A 19633-nucleotide genomic window follows, 5' to 3' on the forward strand; every position below is an offset into this window, starting at 1 on the left:
AGGTGGTACACAGGAGCGTGGCACGGCTCCCAGGGTGAAGGCTATATCAGACATAACTGCTCACCGCTGACAATAATCACCGGAAAACACAGGCCTCTGCTTGTACCAGCTCACCAATGCATTTTTGTTAAACTACAATGTGCAGATACAGCAGCAATGAGTATGTATTAACTAGAATGATACACTTTTTATTTTTCCGTACACATAATGTTTTTTGTTTTGTTTTGTTTTTTCTTTACATATATTGTCATAAATAGACACTAAAAACAAATGGCTGGTAAAATAAATGACTGGGCAACAATGTCGGTGGGGTAAAGGGCCCATATTACTGTATTTTTCTGATTTGTTGTTGTTTCTTCATCAAAAACATACCTGGAATTCACAAGTTTAATAAACAAACAATGCTTATTTAGACTGAATTCCTCACTGAAAAGGAAAACACTGTTTCACCTTATGTCATGTTGTAATACAGGAAGTGCTCCATTGTGTTTTCAAACTACATACACCTTCACTATAATCATTTGGATGATTTCAACCCTTGAACTACCAATCTCTTCTGAACTAATGGTAAAGGGTAGTTGTTAACTTGAAAACTACCCCTACATGACATCACAAGGAGGAATAGAGCATTTTGAGCTTTGAACATGTAAAACAAATAATAAAAAGGTACTCAAGCATGTGTGAATGAAATTATTAAATATTTCTGAGGAGATAACAGCATTATAACATGGCTTAAAGCTCACAAGAGTCAGTTTTGAGTAATGTGGAACCTTTAAATATTTGAACCTTGCCTGAGCCAATAGTGATCCAATCTAGTATGTCTGGTTGCATCAGCAATGGTATTGAGTATCAAAGCTAAAAGATTACAGTACATTGTACTTTAATTATACTTACATGTTATACTTAAAATGTGTTAGTAAGACCTTGTGTAATCATTAAGTTCATACAGTACAGAAGTTATAATGATGCCATTTATTTATTTTAATATAGAGAACACATTAAATGCACTAAACACATTTCATTTTTATAAATATTTCATATTAAAGAGAAATATGTTTGACCTTGTGCCTGGACAGAAAAGCATTATGGATGTGACAGGTTTGTAGCTGAGAGAGTAAGGCACAAAAATAGAAAACATGATGATAAGGTTAACTCATGCTAATATACCACATGTCCAAATGTATCAGGAAGTGACTGGATACGTCTGTTCTATTATCGCAGTGTGATGTACATGCAACGGATCATTTGGAAAGAATTCAACATTTGGTCTGCTCTGTATGGACAGTAAAGTGCATTCTGTTGCTTTCCTCAACTCAATGCTAGACTTTGTGAAACATATGCAATAATTTCACCAAAGACAAAATCATTTGGTTTATTTAGATCAATTATTGCCAACCGTTTGTAACAGTCTGGCCAACTCTTACAGTTGAAGTGTACTGTCAGTGTGCCTATTTACATGCAGTGCAAAAGCCACTAATGTGCAAAAGTTTATAAACACATAAGTGTTTGAGGGATCAATTTCAGAGAACATACTTAAATAATTTTAAATCAAATTGAATAACATTGTTTTGGGGTTTAACTGGACCGATGCCTTGGCAGAGGTCTGTGCTCTGCAAGTTCATAGCATCTCTTAAAATCCCATCCTAGACTTTTGCACATTGTTTGAGTATATTTAAACCTGCAATGTTAAAATTTAGCAGGTAAGCATACCATTGTTAAAAGAATTTAAGGGCAGAAAGAAAAATGAAAATATCTGCCTCAGCCACTATTAGTCTGTGCTGTATGCTCCTTTTGATTGTCTCAGCATGACTCAGTTGAAGCTGAAAACTGGAAGACAGGGACGGGACCATTTCAGTTGAGGCACTAAGGTGAAAGCATCGGCTAGAATAGCTACAGATAGAGAAAACCAAAACAAATAAGATAGATAAATGGCATGATACAACCTGAAGGCATTCATATTATCAATACATACAAAATAATATACAAGGGTAATATGCTTTAGCAAATAAAATACACGGCTACTCTATTCACATAGTCCCATTCAACACATTGTCCGGCTTGAGCTCCCCTGGAAAAGTCATTCAAAGTTGTACAAAAAACATGTAGACAATAATAATTTGGTTTACAATGGACACATAAATACACGAGTGCTGTCGTTAATATTACTGCAGTAAGGCACCAGTTTGCACAAAGAAATCGACGATCCACTGTCCATGCATTATTATACATAGTAAATGAGATTGTCTCTGTAAGTTGTTTGGTCCACTAATCAATTTTCTCTGTTAAGGCAAGCAATATATACCGCCCCTGAAATCACTTCCCTTTCAACAAACATGGAGTTTTGTGGATCTTGCCAATGATTGTCACTGTGCAGTTTGGAGAAGTCAAAAAGAGTCAGAGATCCTGGTCAAATATCCAAATTCTTCATAGTCTGGATCTCTTTGTTTCGTGGTTATCTTGTCGGAGCTGTGACGGGTCCAGGACGTCTATGCATGAGTGTGCACGGAAATGCTGGAGAGGTCGTTTCTGATGATTTCATTAACTGTGGAAAAACATACACAAAGGGAGAGCGTTAGTCAATTATACAGAAACATATAGTTCATAGTGTTCATTTAAAACAATTTGACCTTAAACTTGTTTCTATAAATTAATGGAGGAATAAGCACTAAGTAAGTAAATAATATGTCAATGTCAATACAAGATAGAACTGATAGAAGAGAGAGGGAGAGATAAAACGGTTTAGAAAATGAAAATGACCTTTCTTTCAAAGTGTAACATAAATGAAATCTAAAATAAGTCAATAAATATGTTGGATATGTAGTATTAGTAGAAACTAAGTAGCAGCATAGTAGAGATGAGTGAGTGAACAACAAAATAACAATGTTACTGGCGTAGTATCAAAAGTATTGATTCTCATTCAAAAATATACTTAAAATTTCTCAAGTTTGCTTGAAATATATTGTTTAAATTTTTGTTTATCTGCACACTAATTTATTTTAAGATCAGTTCAACCTGGGAGGAAGTGAAAATAATGCCAGGAAAAAATCTTTATAGCATTAGATTGGATCGATATTCTGATACTGGCCATACTATAGGTGTGTAGTAATAGTTGTTATCGGATTAAAACACAAATCACGGTATGCATGCTATCAATTCTCAGTGCATTCTTGCTAACTTGAATAATAGCAGATATCAGAACAATATCAGTGAAAGTTGTGTCAACCCCCACATGGTCTAAGTCTAAGTCATAGTCTTTCCTGCTCTGTCCAAAAGCCCGCGCCTTTCCCATAGACCTGCACACACACAACATACACACACACACACACACACACACACACATACACACACACACACACACACACACACTTGAGTCCAGTGCTTATCATTTGTGTATGCTTTGGCAAATCTCAGGGAAGTGACTGTGGAGATGGCGAGGGCCCTGCAGTCACCCAACAACACAAACAAGCAGCCCGTGGTTTTGTGATCGAGACGCGCAGTGATAAAGTTCACTGATGTAGACAGAGTGAGTGAGGTTAGAGACAGGAAATCCACCCACTGAACAGGGTCTGCACAACGCTATCAATGTGGGTTTCTGATACCAAGGAAATAACATAGGCCTTAGTACAAAGGGGTGTGTTGCATGACAATGAAGTGTCATACATTAGCAACCATCCATCACTAGGCTTCTTTAGGGATTAAACAAATGCAAAATAAGTTTATTATGAGTCTTTAATATACATATGAAAAATCAGAAGAAACAACACTTTTAGGCCATGTGGAAGAGTGCAGTGGTTTTGTACTTTAAGGTCATGAAAGGTCAATACTGTAGAATGTATTGAGTACTGTATTTTGTATGAAATTGTGTTTGGATACTGTCTATTTTATTGTGCCCCTGATGTCCAAGACACATTTCACCATTTAGAGATAATGGGGGCTTATCTTAATTTTAATAATCTAATTTGAATGAAGAATTGAAAATAAAAGATGCAGGTTTCAAAAGCCCCATTGGCAGCCTCTGCAATAATAACTCTGCTTTGAAAACATACCACACACCTTCGCACACACACAAATCAGGCTGGTCGGGACTTACCTCCCCAAACAGGAGGAACTCCCATTGGAAAAACCTGACCTGTGCCAACACTGCTGGCTGTTTTCAACTCCATTTGGCTCCAGGCTGAGCAGGCATTTACACGCCGAAGTTATTTTTAGCTCTGCCACACCAGGACATTAAGGAAGTGTGGGGACGTGCAACAGTTAAATGATCAAATGCTAATGTCACTGCTGCTGTGAGTCTAATGCAATACTGTGCACAAGTCTGGAAGAGTGAATTTAAGAAGGCAAATAAAGGTCAGTCTAGGTACAGAAACTAAGTGCTAGTAGAGAAAATAAATGATCATAGATTAATTATTTAAATAACAAATAACACTGTTTTCCATTTCATGCCGTGTCAGTAAAAAAAAAAAAAAACATGACTGTGGGACTTGGGGAAAAATACATTTTCTTTAAAATGCACACATTGCCGTCACATTGCTGTTACCAAAGTGTTATTTCCTCTGCCCACGTATTACCTGATCTGTACTGTGCTTTTTCCATTATAAAGATAGAGGAAAGTGAGAGGCCTTACTGTGTTTTATTTAAGTATGCACCGGGTCACTGAGTGAATCTCAATGTGAAACAGGATGCGGCGATGGTTGCACCACAAAATAACACCAACTTTCTATTTATAGATGTTATTAAGTCTGTATGTGTCACTGTTTGGTTCAAACACTGTCAAAATAACACATTCAAACAGGTTGCTCCGTGCACATGTGTTTAGCAGAAAATGAACATTATAAATACAAGATTATGTTTAAAGCCAAGCCAAGTGTGTGGACATGTGGAAACTTACAGAAGTTGACTTTTTTTTTTTTTTTATCATTGATGTAATAGTAAATAATCAGTTAAAATTATTTACCAGAATTATACAGACAAATGGTGTTATAAACCAGAGCCATTATATCAGTCAAATAAATGTAAAAAGTTTATGTGAGGATGGGCATCTTGTGTAAAAAGTTTTTTTCGAATCAATATGCAAATAACAAGTATGCTCTAACCACAGTGTTATAGTTTTAGTTTTAGTTTTAGTTAGTTATATTTAGTTATCTCAAAGTTTTATCATTACAACTGTAGCTGTAGATACAAATGTTGACAATAAATATAACTGGCCTCTAAAATCAGAATATTCAAATATAATTCCATAATAAAAGGCTGTACATTCCTATAAAGGCATATTTCAACACTCATTTGACCTGGCATCCTTCTCACTGCAGGCTGGAAACTGTTCCTTTTCAGTTTGCCCGTGCAGGTTAATAATGGAAAGCTGCAAGAGGGAGGATCCCCGCTCATGAATAAACAAAAACAGTGGAAAACTAAACTCCCGATATTCCCCCGGTGAGAGAAAAAAACAAAACAAAAAAAAAAAAACGTACTTAAACATGTGTCTTCCTTTATTAGTCACAACGCCAACGCAATTTGTACAGCACCATTCAAACCTGTCAGGGCCTATTCTTAGGGCTGGGCAGCTGAAAGGTCTATTTTAGAAAGGTACAAAAATACTAGATACTATAATAATGCTTCCTTGTTTAATTAAGTGGATGTGTATTTTCGGTGTTGGTATCTATACATAGATCTTTAGCTTTATGCCTGGATAACTGCAATACAAATATGTGTTTATCTGTTGTTTTGGAAATATGTTGCAGTAAAGTTTATTTAAAGGGCTCAGTTTGGATTAGAACAACACTCCCAGTATGAATAATATTGTATCTCAGGACAGATACCTAAAGACTTAATGCAATACTTCGACTCTGCAAGATTATGTAAATTAATATTGGGACTACTGTCATTTTCTGCAAAAAACATCTATATTAAGAGTGTTATATCAGGAAGGACATCTGGTGAATAAATAAATACATACATGGATATACTAATTGGAAGGATTTGTCAGAAAAAAAAGATATGCTAGGGCTGAATGATTTGGGGAAAAAAAATAATTGTGATTTCTCTGACAAGCATAGTAATTTGGATTAGATTCGCGATTCTGCTCCAAGTTCACATTTCAAACGCATCCACAAGAATTGTCAAAAAGACTTAAATATGAGATATGCAGAATAAGTAGGAAATTGTGATACTTCAAAAACTGCAGTCCTTGCAATTTGCCAATTGGGCCCATTGTGATTTTGATCCAGTTTCAAAAAATCCTGCTGCCCTATTGTGTGGATATGGTAAAACAGAAATTTAAATACATTTTTTCACAGAAGTAAAATACCAACAATATCTTTTTCAGTAACACAACTTTTCTGCTAACTTCAACTGTCCTTTTAGGTATTACAGTGCAGTTACAGTACAGTATTACAGTACAGTTACAGTGCATAAACCTGAGTACCACATGGGATTGAGTTAGAATAGTTAGCGGCCTCCTTTGAGCAGAGGGTTCGATATGAGCCGGGCTTCCTCTGTGAATAGTGAAAGCCCTGTGGTCTGCTATAGTCTGGAGGCCCGCTGCCGTAACCCAATCTCCATCTCCCCAAATCTGTCCTGACTGGCAATGACCATAGCGCAGTTCCACTCAGCTGACGATCCAAAACATGACCTTTGAACCTGAGTGTGTAGACGAGGCTTCCTGTTCTCTTGATACTGAAGTGGGAGAGACACCTTCTTGAACTTCTTTCACTTTCACTGTGAGAATAAACTGCCACCATGCATGTGAGGGTCAGGAACATATGGAGGAGTCTTCCGCTGCCTATAGTAAAGCATCATCCATTGTTTGTAAAAAAGGATGCTATTTCTTCCTACTATTATGGTGCTTAGAGAAACATGAAGAAGTCAGTTTCAGCCATTAATTTTAAGTTAAAAATAATAGTTCCTGAAATGGTCTGATATGGATTTTTTGTGCAGGTATCCTGTGCTGGTATCCACTATTTGTCTTGCTGATGTGACTGGAAAAATATCGGTGCCAAATCGGCAAAATTGTCAGTATCAGACCAATAAATTATCTGGGGAAACCCTTGTATATGACCGTTAAGTTCATTTCTAGTTCTCGATTCATTATATTAAATATTTGCATTTTCCATAATATTATTTTATTATAATTTTCTTACAATCCCCAGAAGAAACCTCAACATGTCGGAAAGAAGCCAGAGCTATGTAAACCCTTGCTGCCAATAGACGGAGTAACACCTCATGTGAACTTAGGTAAAAATTGATTTGCTTATGGAAGCCAAACTAAAGCTCCAACTTGCTGCACAGAGACAATTGAATTTCCTGCTACATATTACTTTTGTTTCCCCGGCAATATCAAATCTTCTCTCGGGCCTCGGCAGCAACACTTAATGGACAATTTGCTGCCTCCCACGCGCGACTCGAAAGCTCAAACCACGTCACCGCTTCTTCTGCCTTATAAGCAGCGTCAAAAATGGGGGAGGGGTCAAAGGTCGGAACACACAAGATAAATTGACGATGTGTGGAGTTTATTCCCAAAGATAAACTCAAAGGGGAGAGAGACAGGGTGTTCCACTAATGCCTCATCATGACAAAGTGCTTCATAAATTCATCCACGTCACGCAGGTAGACAGCTCCTAATACGTCCCAGAATCCCTTTGGGCCTAATGATGTGATGATCTGAACAGACAGCGTATTTCATCGGATATACACTGGTGTGTGAACCTCTGGGGTGTCCCATGAGGAAACACTCACCACTCAGATAGGGAGAGAGAGCCATTGAACCACAAGGACTTTGATGTTCAGGCTAAGATTATGGCAGTATGATGGGTGGTCATTTTAAGAAGGTGGGGTATGATGTATTTGCCGTATTAATGTGATTAAACACCATAGGCTGTGTTCATATGGGATCACACTATTTTAGAATAATAGTTTAAAATTGAGCAGGGGCATGTCAAAACTCTGTAATTTTCTGTTTAACTGTCAAGATTACATATTTCTTGACCTTGGCTATGGTTCATAACTGTGTAATTATAGGGCCTATCCACATGATACAGTTTAACGTCTTCGCTGTCAGCAAAACAAAAGTGAAATTATTTTTTTCACAATAGCTTCAGCAAGTGATGGCATCATTCATTATCAAAGACATAACTGAAGGAGCTGTATACCATAAGATTTATATGGCAAATTTATGGTGCCAGTCGTTTTGACAATAACTTGTTAAATTTGACATCAATCCAATTCGAGGATGTGACCACAATCAGGTCTACAAGAAGTAAAAAGATCATAACCTAACAAGGGGTTGAGGTTAAAACACCAAACAAGTGGTCTTACTATCAGACAAAAGAGAAAAAATAAACAGTGTAAACAAGATGTGTCATGATGTCACCAAGGAGGTTTCCAATCGATAAGTCTGCTGCTGTTTTTAGAGGACACTTCTAGTGGTTTGATCTGTGTGTAAGTGAGAGAACTGTCTCACCTCACAACTAATTGTAGTAGATTGTAGTTTAGTTCTGGTCTTATGGTTCTTTTTCTCTTCAGTGGCATAAAGTACTTTCTGCATTATCATTTGTTGTGATAATACATGACCAAAACTGTTTTTTTTCCCCTCAAAAACAAACATCGTTTGGGCACCCTTAAACCTATAGTGATTACATTTAAACCATGTCAAAAACAATAGGACCATATCCAAAATTAGCCGAGCAAATCTGTAACAACAGGCCCTCTGTGCGCCCCACTGTGCCCACGCCTGGTCTGTGAGATAACCCTGTGTTTGATGTGGTGCCTCTCTCCAGTTTGGGACGCTGCCCTGAGCTCCATCCTCCCTCTACGTCTCATTTCCTCCAGAGCCCATGGGGGCGCCGGTGTGCTGCTCCAGGTCACTCCCCCGGGGCCCATGTGAGGATGAGAGGGAGCTGTTTACTGCTGCTCTCATATGCCCTCATGACTGGATTCTCTGAAAAGGGTTTAGGTGCCAACGCAAACAATGAAAAAAAAAAAAGCCCTATTAGTTATATGTACTGTATGATGAAATGAAATGTATGAGAAAATATCTTTGTTAAAAATACATTTTGTTCGTTAAAAAATGTAATAAAGCAGATGTCTATATGAAATCATAATTTCAACATTATATATTCATTCAAAATTGCATAATTTATTCAAAATTGAATTATTCCACATTATGATATTACAATTCTGTATATATTACATTTATGTTGTGGTGCTATTTTTATTTATTTCTGTTTATTTTTTTTAGATTTAAGATTTATTTATCTTCCCAGGCTGTGTTTGAAACTGTAAAATCATAATCACAATAACCTGGTATTTTATAACCCAAATCCCTTAGTTAAACATGTCAAAACAAAGCCGCACAATCAAAATGCTATCACATAGCAAATAAATCTAAGATGTGGCTGAATACTGCCAAGTCTGTTTAATATATAAAAAAAGTACTCCATGCCAAAATGCCTCCCCACTATTCTTTATGGAGCAAAAAGACATACTTTAATCCTCAGAATTTGACATGTGAAGTGAACAGATATTCTTCATTGCAGTACTTTCATGATCTGAACATATAGATGCATTCTGACTGATTTTAAAGACAGAAAGACTGAACATATTGAACTAATCATAACTGTACAAAGTCAACGTGCACCTGTACGATTTATGGCCACATTTGTATCGGGCTACTTTAAATCACCTTTGTCTGTCTGGCTTGTTTTCCTCACTGCCGTTGTACTGACACTGTCCAAAAAGGCTTAGCTCAGTGTTAGCTTTATAGTTCGCTATCCATCACTGATAGACGGCCCGGGGAGGCTACTTCCTGTTTTTTAGTATGGGTGAGTCTGCATGAGCAGCCTTTGTGTAACCTGTCTGTTTTGCATTGCTTTATAACTTATCTGCTTTGCTTGTGCTCTGTCCCGCGATTTGGATATCATACTATATTTTGCATGCAACATCAAGGGGAAAAAGGCCCCAAGTCCTTCAGCTGCAAATGAAAAAAACCTGTTGATCCTCAAGTGATGTGATTAACAGTACCCTGCCATCCAATTTTAAATCCCCAATGTCTGCAGGGATTTCGATATATCAAGTCATGGGGTCAGATAAGGGTGCTCCCGTGAAATAGCATAGAAGAAGAAGGAAGGCAGTTGGCAAAAAGTCCAAACATCCTTCCAATTCAATGTCAACTCCTGCTTTGGATATCACAGACAAATCATCAAACATCTGGAGACTGTGGATCTGTCAATAAAGGCACTTTTTGAAGATTACAAATGTTGACACTAATGCATTATATCATAATGGAAGGTTTTTATGAAGCAAGGGCAAGTGGGGTGCTTTGACTCTAGGCAAACTTGAGAGCAATGCATGGAAATGGTCAAGTATAAGATTTGGCTGGATTTTTCATCAACTAAACATACAAAATATGCTACTATTTTGTGACAAAGGTTCTAAAGGTTTACAGAGCTGGCACTGGTCCTATCTCAAAATAATACCCATTTACAGGAGATCAACTCCAACCAGTTTATCTAATCAAGATGAATTGGCAGAGTTTTATTTATTTCAAGTTTAAAGTAGAAGGTTTTGTCTGGTATATTTTCATGGTGGTCATTTTTATTTTATTTTGTAATTTTAGCAAAGACCACGTTTTGTATTGTAATGTATGTAATAGTTTTTAAGTCTTTATCCACATCTCATTTACAGCATGCATGTGAAAACTGTTTTTGCTTTAAAGTCACAATATACAATGAACATAAAAATTTATGTTACAACTAAAAATAATAGGTCCTCTAGTAATTTATTACAATAACCTATCAAATTATAATGGACTCATTCTTTGCACTTTGGTACATGTGATTTGTAGTGGCAGGACAGCAGTTTAAGACATTTAACAGCACATAAGACCACTTTTCTCTTAGTTTTACTGCCACTTCATCACTTTTCTTCACCTCCCACTGTATAAACGCGCTTACCGAGGGCTTAAGGATTTCCCTATTTGTTATCACGTTGTTTTGAGAAGAACTGAGCTCAATGGAGTAAGATTGCTGGAGCCAAGGGACACATTCGAGTTTTATTACCACCATGGGTTATATGTCAACAGAAGGATGCTTACAGTTCAGCGGTTATGGCCATTCCCACCCCTGAAGTAAAGCGTTTCACCTACTGTGAGGGTGCTCCCAGCTCTGCAGTACCAGAGGAAGACTCTGTGTACTTTGACTTCCACTACTGTTTATCTTTTTTTGAGTTTGAGAGTTTAGGCTTGAAAAGGTATAGCTGTGAAAGTGGCGTAAAAAATGTGCATGAAAAGTCGCCACAGTATAAAAAATAAATCTACACAAAACCAAAATCTCAAGGACAAAATGTGAAAATATACAAGATTATTTTTTTTCCTTTAATTTAATTTAATTGCATTTATGTTATGTTTATTTTCATTTAAAATCATTTACACATTGGTGGCAGAGTAGATAGGTCTACACAAGTGACCTGACTCCCAACAGTGCCAAGCCAACACATGGTCTGCATATATTTTCTGTAAATTATTTGAAATGTTCCCGTTAAATTCTAGTTGAATTCCCAATATTTCTAAACTAAGATTTTATCATAGTGTTGAAATATCCACTGTCTTTCCTCGTCTCTTCAGGCTTGGACCTTTTGTGTTGACATCCGTCGCTATAGGATACGATTACACCCCTTTAACTGGGTTCAGATGGGAGCTGTTATTAAGCGGTCTGGACGAGAGCTGCTCCTGTTTACTGAGGATGCTGGTATTTATGTCCCCTAAACACAACCATAAACAAAAGCACTACCGGGGGCAACTGTGTGAGAGCGCTTATGGACGACAGATGCCATTTAGGATTTTGGAACCACTTTGGCGGTAGAAGAACACACATCATGGCCTTGTTGTTTGGACGAAATCTAATTTTTGACATGTTTATGTTGGAAAAGCATTGTTGTCCCTAATTTTAAACTTGGAGACAGAATTTTAGTTGTTGTCTGTGTCTTAAAATGCTTTTATATCTCAGACTGGCCAATACTGCTTTTGTTGAATGATATAACAAAATCAAAATCCAGCCCCATGAAACCGATTGGAACATAGTGACAGGCTATTTAATTCATAGTAAAATGTCATTGCTTTAAGTATAGCATATATTTTGAGTTATTGAAATATTAACCAAACTAAAGACAACTAGAGTATACTATTTACTTATACTATTTATACTAAAATGTGACCATTTACCATTTACCATACTATTTGCACTTTGGACTAGCGTTAAGTCTAAAATAAATGGCACATTCAGAGAGGTCTCCTGAGTAAATCACACTAAATGAAAATGCATGTCATAGCAGGCTGTAGGTGTCAAATTATTTTATATGGTGTCCTCAGAAAACACCAAGCTGTGTTCTAATGTTTATTTAGGATTAAATGTTCTCCGACTCACACTTAAACAAATGATAGACTAGATGATAACAGAATACACAAGGAAACTCACTTTAGTCAGCACGCTGTCAGTGCAGTTGACCACACTGACATTTGTCATATTGTGCTACAATAATGAGCGTGTCTGGCTCAAGCAACTAACTCCGTGATCACAGATATACATGTACAGGGACGAGTGCAGCCAAGCCACAGCCCTGTCTGCATCCTGACCCGCTGTGATCCGTGTGGCTTGGTGTCTCTTCAGTGTGCTCCTCCAAAACCTCAGAATGTGAGCCACTAAACAGCTGCGTCAGGAGAAACTTAAATACAGCACGTGGTGTACTGAAGCAAGACCACTGCAGGGAATATACAGGAGCCAATGGGAAAGAGACAGTGGTTAGGAATAATGGGATCCAGCAGCCACACTTCCATCAGTCTGCCTCAGGGCAGTTGTGGCTATACGGCAAAACTGACCTCCATGATGTGTGTCAGAGGAGTGAATGAAAGATTCCACCAATCTTTTGGTTGATGGGCAAATAGGTATGCTTTGCTGTGTCTGACAAAAAGCCACAAATCCATTAATTACAGTTACTGTCACTGACTATGTATTTTATGTATTTTAATATACATTAAACAAAGTACAAGGCTGTGTATTATTTTATAAGGTACTTGACTTTCTCTTCCAGTGTGTCTCACATATGATTGAATAGGTACAATATTAGTTTGGAAGAAAAATAAGTATCCAGAAGTTCAGAATGTGACTATAGCTTCTGCCCTGATTTCTCAGTGATATAGGAGGATTTATTCCACTGGACTAAAACAATTATACTCTTCCACTGTAATGCCTGTGTACACGAGGCCCCCGACACAAAGGAAACCCAATTTGTTTAGATAATTTAGCTGGCCATTTTCATCAGACACATTCTTTTTCAGTGACTCTGGATATTATGACGGAGAGACTGAAACCAGACCAGATCCTGTATGGAGCGACCTGCCAGGTTTTAGGGAGTGCACACACGCATAGAGGCCAAATAAAAGGATTCAGTTCAGTCCGATCCATCTTTTTGTACTTATCAAACGTAACACAATCGCCAAAGGTTTTAATAAGGGCTAGAAACTCCAAGCCTGTCTGTGACCCCACTGCCACTGTCATATGTAACCACTTGGATACAATTATTTTTCTAAACTGCAAGCAATTTGGGAATGTATATAATTAAGTAGGCTTCATCAGATGTGTTGCAAAAAAATATAGGCTGATCACAACCAGGGATTGATGGCTTTTATGTGCAGCCAATGGGATAAAGATAAAAGAGGAGTAGGAAGAAAAAAGGTGATCCGGACAACTTCAAATACAAGGGTGCACTGCACTCAGTCAGTGTTGTGTCTATACTGTACACTCATGTTTGTTGTATAACTGTTTTTAATGTCCGCAGCAAAAAATCTACCAGATGTCTTTTCAAAGTTTTCTTTTTTATCTCTCTATCAGAAAGAGATAAGCAATTAAGATGAAAAGCATTATGTCTACTACACGATATCCATTAAAAAAACAGCAAATTACATTATTTCCAAGGAAATTGAAAAGTTGACTTGTTACTGCAACTTGACATATTTTTGGATTTGCTAAAGATTTTAAAATACTGATATCGATATCAAACATTGTTTATTGGCAACAACGGCAAGTCAAATTTCAGATATTGTCTGTGGACAGACCATCCCTATTATGCAATCTCCAAAGCTACAAAGACCGTAGTTCCTTGCTCCATCTCACTCATCTCATAGCCAACATGAAAAATAAAATACTGTAAAATCCCATAAGAATAATACACTTCTACTTTTACTTGGACTGAACAAGTACTTGTGTGTTTTTGTTGAACACTTTTCCTTCTGGACTCTTTGTCTAATATTTTGCAAAAATATAACGGTACTGCTAACAGAACTTTTTACGGTATTCGTTGTACTTTGTGAGTCCTGTGTTAGAATCTAGACGCACAAATGGCCCAATGCTGCTGTCAGAACAACTGTTGCATTATTGTTGACTTACATTGTACCTTTAAAATCAGATACACTGCAGAAGGCTATTAAAGACTATTTGAAAGCCTGAACCTGTACTTGTGGCTCACAGTGTCAAGTGGTGCCAGGAAAGCACGGCGGCTAATATGAGAAGACAGCCATAACAACAATAGTAAAAATGCACATCCTCTCTGTATTCATGAATTATAAAGCAGCCATCACCCATTGTTTTAGGCTTGTCGATATACTACGTCCAGCAGGAGACTAGCTTCTTGGCATTGCACTTAACCGCAAGACAGCCTCGCTCTCTGTCCACTATTAGCTGAGCCTGACCTGCTCCCATAGGCCCAGAGGTCAAAGGAGAATAGACGTGAAAGTGCACGCAGTCAGTGGTGCAGTACTTCTAAAACACAAACACTTTCAATACAACAACTGACTCACAGGTGAATATTTTTGTGGTATTTTGTTTTAACAGCACCATGAGATATCATGTGTGTCTCCCAACATGTTTAATACATATACAAAAGAAATTGGGAGAGAAAATATTTTGAAATAGTAGTATAACTCAAACAATGAAAGCTACCAATGGTAGAAGTAGCATAGTTCTAATAGTTGTGGTGGTTTTATTACATAATTTAAGTAATTTTGTTCCTTTTGCCTGGGACAAAACTTTTTTTGATACTTAACTATTTGAGGTATCAATATTATAACTTCAGTTAAGACATTTGCTTCACCTTTCTTCATTAATTACCACCTCCCTTTAGACAGTTAACAAACACCCCAGCCCCAAATGCTCATGCCCATCAACCACCCAGTCCTGAGACAGCCTTGCGGCACACTGCGATGTTAGCGACTCAGCATGTTTTCAGCGCGCTGTGGACCTCTACTCTCAATCATCATTAGGGCTTTTGTGGAGTCCTGGGGTCTGGGCACGTCGCCAAGATGTGTAAAAGTTTCCATGAGGGAAGCCTTGAATCCCCGTCAGAAAAACTGAGGCAGTGCGGAGATCCTCGAATACTTTTTTGTTGCCTTGGGGAGATGAGGGAGGGAAGAGTTAGACTAACAACAATCCTGTTTTGAGTTTGGGCAAACAAGCTGGGTTTCAGATGCGCAAACCTTGAATTAAAGCAGGAAATAATCATGAGTGAAAATACCCTGCAACATGAGGCAATCAGTGCACATATGTCAAATGTCAGCAAATGGCAGAGGCTGTGTGTTGCATGATGCTTTTTAGTGAATAAGGGCCCTCTGTTTTGCAGGGAGGCAGCTGGGGTGGATCTAGAAACCATTGATTAGCACTAGCCCCTTTGCAGTGAGCAGCAAATTCATGATTTCACCCATCACAATAGTGGCTAATGAGACAGGACACAGGGGCACACTCACATACCCCATACAGTGTTCTCTTACTCATCGAGCCCAGAAGAACCAAATAAAGTGTGACTTTTACAACGTGTGATGAAGACCATAAACTCATACCAGGGTCTGATTGCATCTGTGTAAAATAACTGTATGTTTGTGGTCACGCCTCACATACATGTCTGCTGTCATGGCACAGTTTCCATTTTTAGTTTAATTTGGGGTTTGTTTTTAGCTGTAATTCTGGTAGCTATTTCTGCTTATTGGCTTATTTAAAGTGCTAAAAATTTAAATGTGCCAGATGTTTAAATATTTCAAATAATGGACACCTAAACTTGGTTCTTGTGACTCTCATTCACAAGGCTTTGTTAAACTAAAAGTTAAACTGGTAAAAACATTGAATTATATTCTCCTCTCATAGGAGGATTGGCTGAGGGACTTCACAGACCTCTAGATGGTAAGATACAACCACACAGGAGAGAAGTGTTCAGCAGGCTATAATAGAGATGTTTGCTCCTGTGTGGTACAGTAGCCCTGCGTTGATGAGTTGAGTGATTTCTCAGAGGCTGTGTAAAAGCTGGCCTGACCATTGAGACACATTTTCTCTGAATGATGAGAGCTGGAGGCCTCAGTGCTGGAGTGTGGGAGGTGGTCTGCTCTTGGGGAAGATCAAGTGTGCTCCCGCAGTCTCCAAATCACCGGCCCACAATTGCGCTCTTCAACGCGGCTGCCGTTAAATCACTACTGCTGAGGTGAGGTCATCCGTCTGTCTTCCCTTCTCTAATGGAGCGCTCAGCTCACTAACATACAGCGCTAATGCCTGCGGACATAAGCAGGATGCCCTGAAAGCCGCCTTCCGATCTTATTTATTTTAGCTTAGGACTCATTTAAGGGGCTTGGGAGATGGCCGGCCCGTGGGTGGTGAATGCCTTCGGAGTATGGTGTTACCACCACACACTTACAGGTCTCCAGGAGCTCACCGCACAGGCTCAAGCAGACGATAGCTGATGCAGATAGGCAGCACACTGAGGTTTTTCATAGGTCTTCCTCAATGTCGTTGCTCAATCAATATGAATTCCTGTGCATCCCTAATGCAGCAGTAATCACTGCCTGACTACATTTGACTCCTTGACTCACAAATATTAGGCCTGCTAAAGTGACAGAGGATTGAGTGGTGGGAAGGGGAAACAAGGTTACATGATTTTAGTTTAGCACTGAACTGAAAGTTTGGTGTATCTTCTATTGGCAGTGTAAAGTGACTCCTTAACAATCTCTTTTGAAAAATGCAAAATAAAGCTTGAGTTTCACTTGATTCAATTTTCAATGAACTAAAAAGCTTTTGCCTGCCATAACAATTGAAAATAGGGAAGAAAATTAAAGCAACAATGTGGAAATTGTATTTCCAGATGAACTGGAGTGAACTGATGAAAATGTGAAAATGGGAATAATGGCCATATGACTTTTGTCTGTTTATGAGCTGAGGACTAATGAGACTCATCAGGGCTGACACATCTGCTGACAAGTACAATTCAAGTCAATTACAGTTCCACAGCACAACTCCCCTGGTCCCTATGTGCCTATCACCCTTTAACTCCCAGAGCTACGTGAGAAGAGCACTCACATCACCATAAACGCATGAGTAAACTCAAGTTAATGTTTAAAGGAAAGAGAATACTGCAGGCTTCAATAAGATGTCCCCACCACCTTTACAGAAAGGCATATTGTGCTATAGACATCATTACATTGTAGCCCATTAAGTGTGAATAATCAAAACAGGTTTCTACAAGGTTCTCATAGCTTCCCTCATCAACCTGAAACTACAAGGTAAGACCTCCATATATAGCAGGCATGTATGTTTGACAAACAAACATTGTGAAGCATGTATTAGTCTCTTTGGACTAACTTTGCATTCATTCAGACTTTATGGGCAGAGTGTAAATTCACCATAACAACAAGTACACTCATGCTCTCATAGATAATGACCCCATGAGACACAGGTGGGGTGGTCACAAGAGACAATAACCTTGAACATAAGGTCCCTTGGGTGCTACTGGTCTCATCGCCAGAGGGGACCAGTGACCCTACAGTCTCCCTTGATGACGTCAGCTGCATAGTGGCACCGCCATAGGGGAAACCAAAGCACAACAAAACATGTGACAGCACCCGCCTCCCTGCATCTCTCCCACAGGCTGCGCAAGAGGTGTCGCTCGGGGTGCCTGGGTGCAGGAAACCCCAGCCCATTGTTATGCTTCCGTCATTAACTCTTGTATCAACAGTTTGGTTGGCTGTATGCGTGTGCCACTGTTTTTGTTACACCGCTCCGCTTGGCTGACCTCGGCGCTCTGATGTTTTGACAGATTGTTTCGAAATCCCATCAAGGCAATTTTCGTTTTTTAGAGAGGACAACATACGCCGCACCACATGTTAGGGCAAAGCAAATAAATCCAGCCATGCTAAAATTAAACAATTCTGACGCAAATCTGCAGACAGGATTTAGGCAGGAAGTGGGAAGAGGTACAATAGGGTCCAACGAAATGTGTGGGGGCTCGCTGATAAGACAAGGTGTTGACTGCAGAGAAGCCTGTGGGGTAAACTGTCAAAGATCTTTATACGCTACTATACCAACATGGCAACACCCAGAAAAACTGAAGTTTTGAAAAAGGAAGAGAATGTAAACTTGACTTTGTAAACTGTAAACTACAAAAAGCAGTGAACCAGTAGTAGTTTGTTTTGACACTCACCATCATCGAGGTACATCTGGTCCAGTTCTTGGGGCTCCTGTTTTATGGTCACGGGTATGGATGAGGAGCTGGAGTCTTCATGGAGGAGGGTGGGTGAGTTCTCTCCATTCTGGCTGGAGACAGGGCCAAAGGGGCTCTCCGCAGGACCTCCAGGCGTGGATGGATGAGACACAGGGGAGGACGAGGGACTGCTGCTAGGGTAGATGTGGCTGTAACCGTGGGGTCCCGGGCTGTTGAGGTGGTGGTTGGGGCTGCCCTGAGACTGGAGCATGGTTAGGGATGAGCTGTGGTCTGGCGAGGCGGGATGGTTGAGATTTTCGTGGATACTGGACATCAGTGGACCATGTGTGGGACTGTTGGGCAGGCACTTGTTGTAGGCCATGGGGGTGAGGTCGTGCAGTGTGGGGCTGGAGCTAGGGGGCGATGGGGTGATGGTGGTGTGGCGAGGGGGGCAGGTGTAGGTACCGACCAGGCAGGCTTCAGAGTCAGGTACAGGCAGGACAGGGGTGAGGCGGGTCGGACTGTAGAATGATTGAGAGTGGATGGGTAGGCCACTCCCAATGGAGTCATACTCATCGTTAGGCTCTGTCTTTATGATTGGAACTGGGGGAAGAAGAAAAAAAATAACAAGAGATCCACGTGAGCTTGAGTCAGTAAAGCAATGAGCAGGCAATTGTGGGCATGATAGCATCCATAATCCAAATAAACAACGACCAGTGGATCTGGGCACAGCGTCAACTTGGCAGTGCTCAAGAAGAGAAACCCCTACCACCAATCCCCCCTCCCCGCTTTACCACATACAGAAAAAAAACAAAAGTGCAGAGGGGGGAAAGAAAAATGGATGAGTCATCAGTGTGGAAAGCCACAGCTGGCTCTAATAATGAATAAGACCTATTTTCTTTGGACTTTCTCTCTGCTCTGATATCCAATAAAACACTACTTTAAAGGAACGAGCTGCTGCTGCTAGAGAAGCCAGAGTCTCCACGCTTTCTCCACACTCTAAAAGTAATTGTTTCTCTTAGGACCAAAGATAAAGGGAAAGAGTCAGAAAAAAAAAACAAGATGATTTGATTTTGATTGGGTCGGCTATGCTTCTTAAGGAGCTGTGGAGCTAAGCTGAGTCTTTTTTTGGCGT

The 19633-nt window shown here is 39.3% G+C and overlaps 1 protein-coding gene across 1 annotated transcript in view; it reads right to left on the reverse strand.

Annotated features, from left to right (window-relative positions):
• Positions 1 to 1074: 1074 nt before the first annotated feature.
• The window catches only part of LOC110171668 (nuclear factor of activated T-cells, cytoplasmic 1-like), a 60873-nt gene continuing 42314 nt past the window's right edge, over positions 1075 to 19633 (reverse strand). The window contains exons 9-10 of the mRNA XM_020937425.2: positions 18499 to 19101; positions 1075 to 2542 (exon numbers count right to left, since the gene is read on the reverse strand). Of these exons, the coding sequence (XP_020793084.2) occupies positions 2487 to 2542; positions 18499 to 19101 (659 nt within the window). The 3' untranslated portion in view covers positions 1075 to 2486. The remainder of the gene's footprint in view (positions 2543 to 18498; positions 19102 to 19633) is intronic.

This window comes from Boleophthalmus pectinirostris, unplaced genomic scaffold, assembly GCF_026225935.1.
Source record: "Boleophthalmus pectinirostris isolate CB_2022bp ecotype Guang Dong unplaced genomic scaffold, ASM2622593v1 HiC_scaffold_6, whole genome shotgun sequence".
Lineage (NCBI taxonomy): Eukaryota > Metazoa > Chordata > Actinopteri > Gobiiformes > Gobiidae > Boleophthalmus > Boleophthalmus pectinirostris.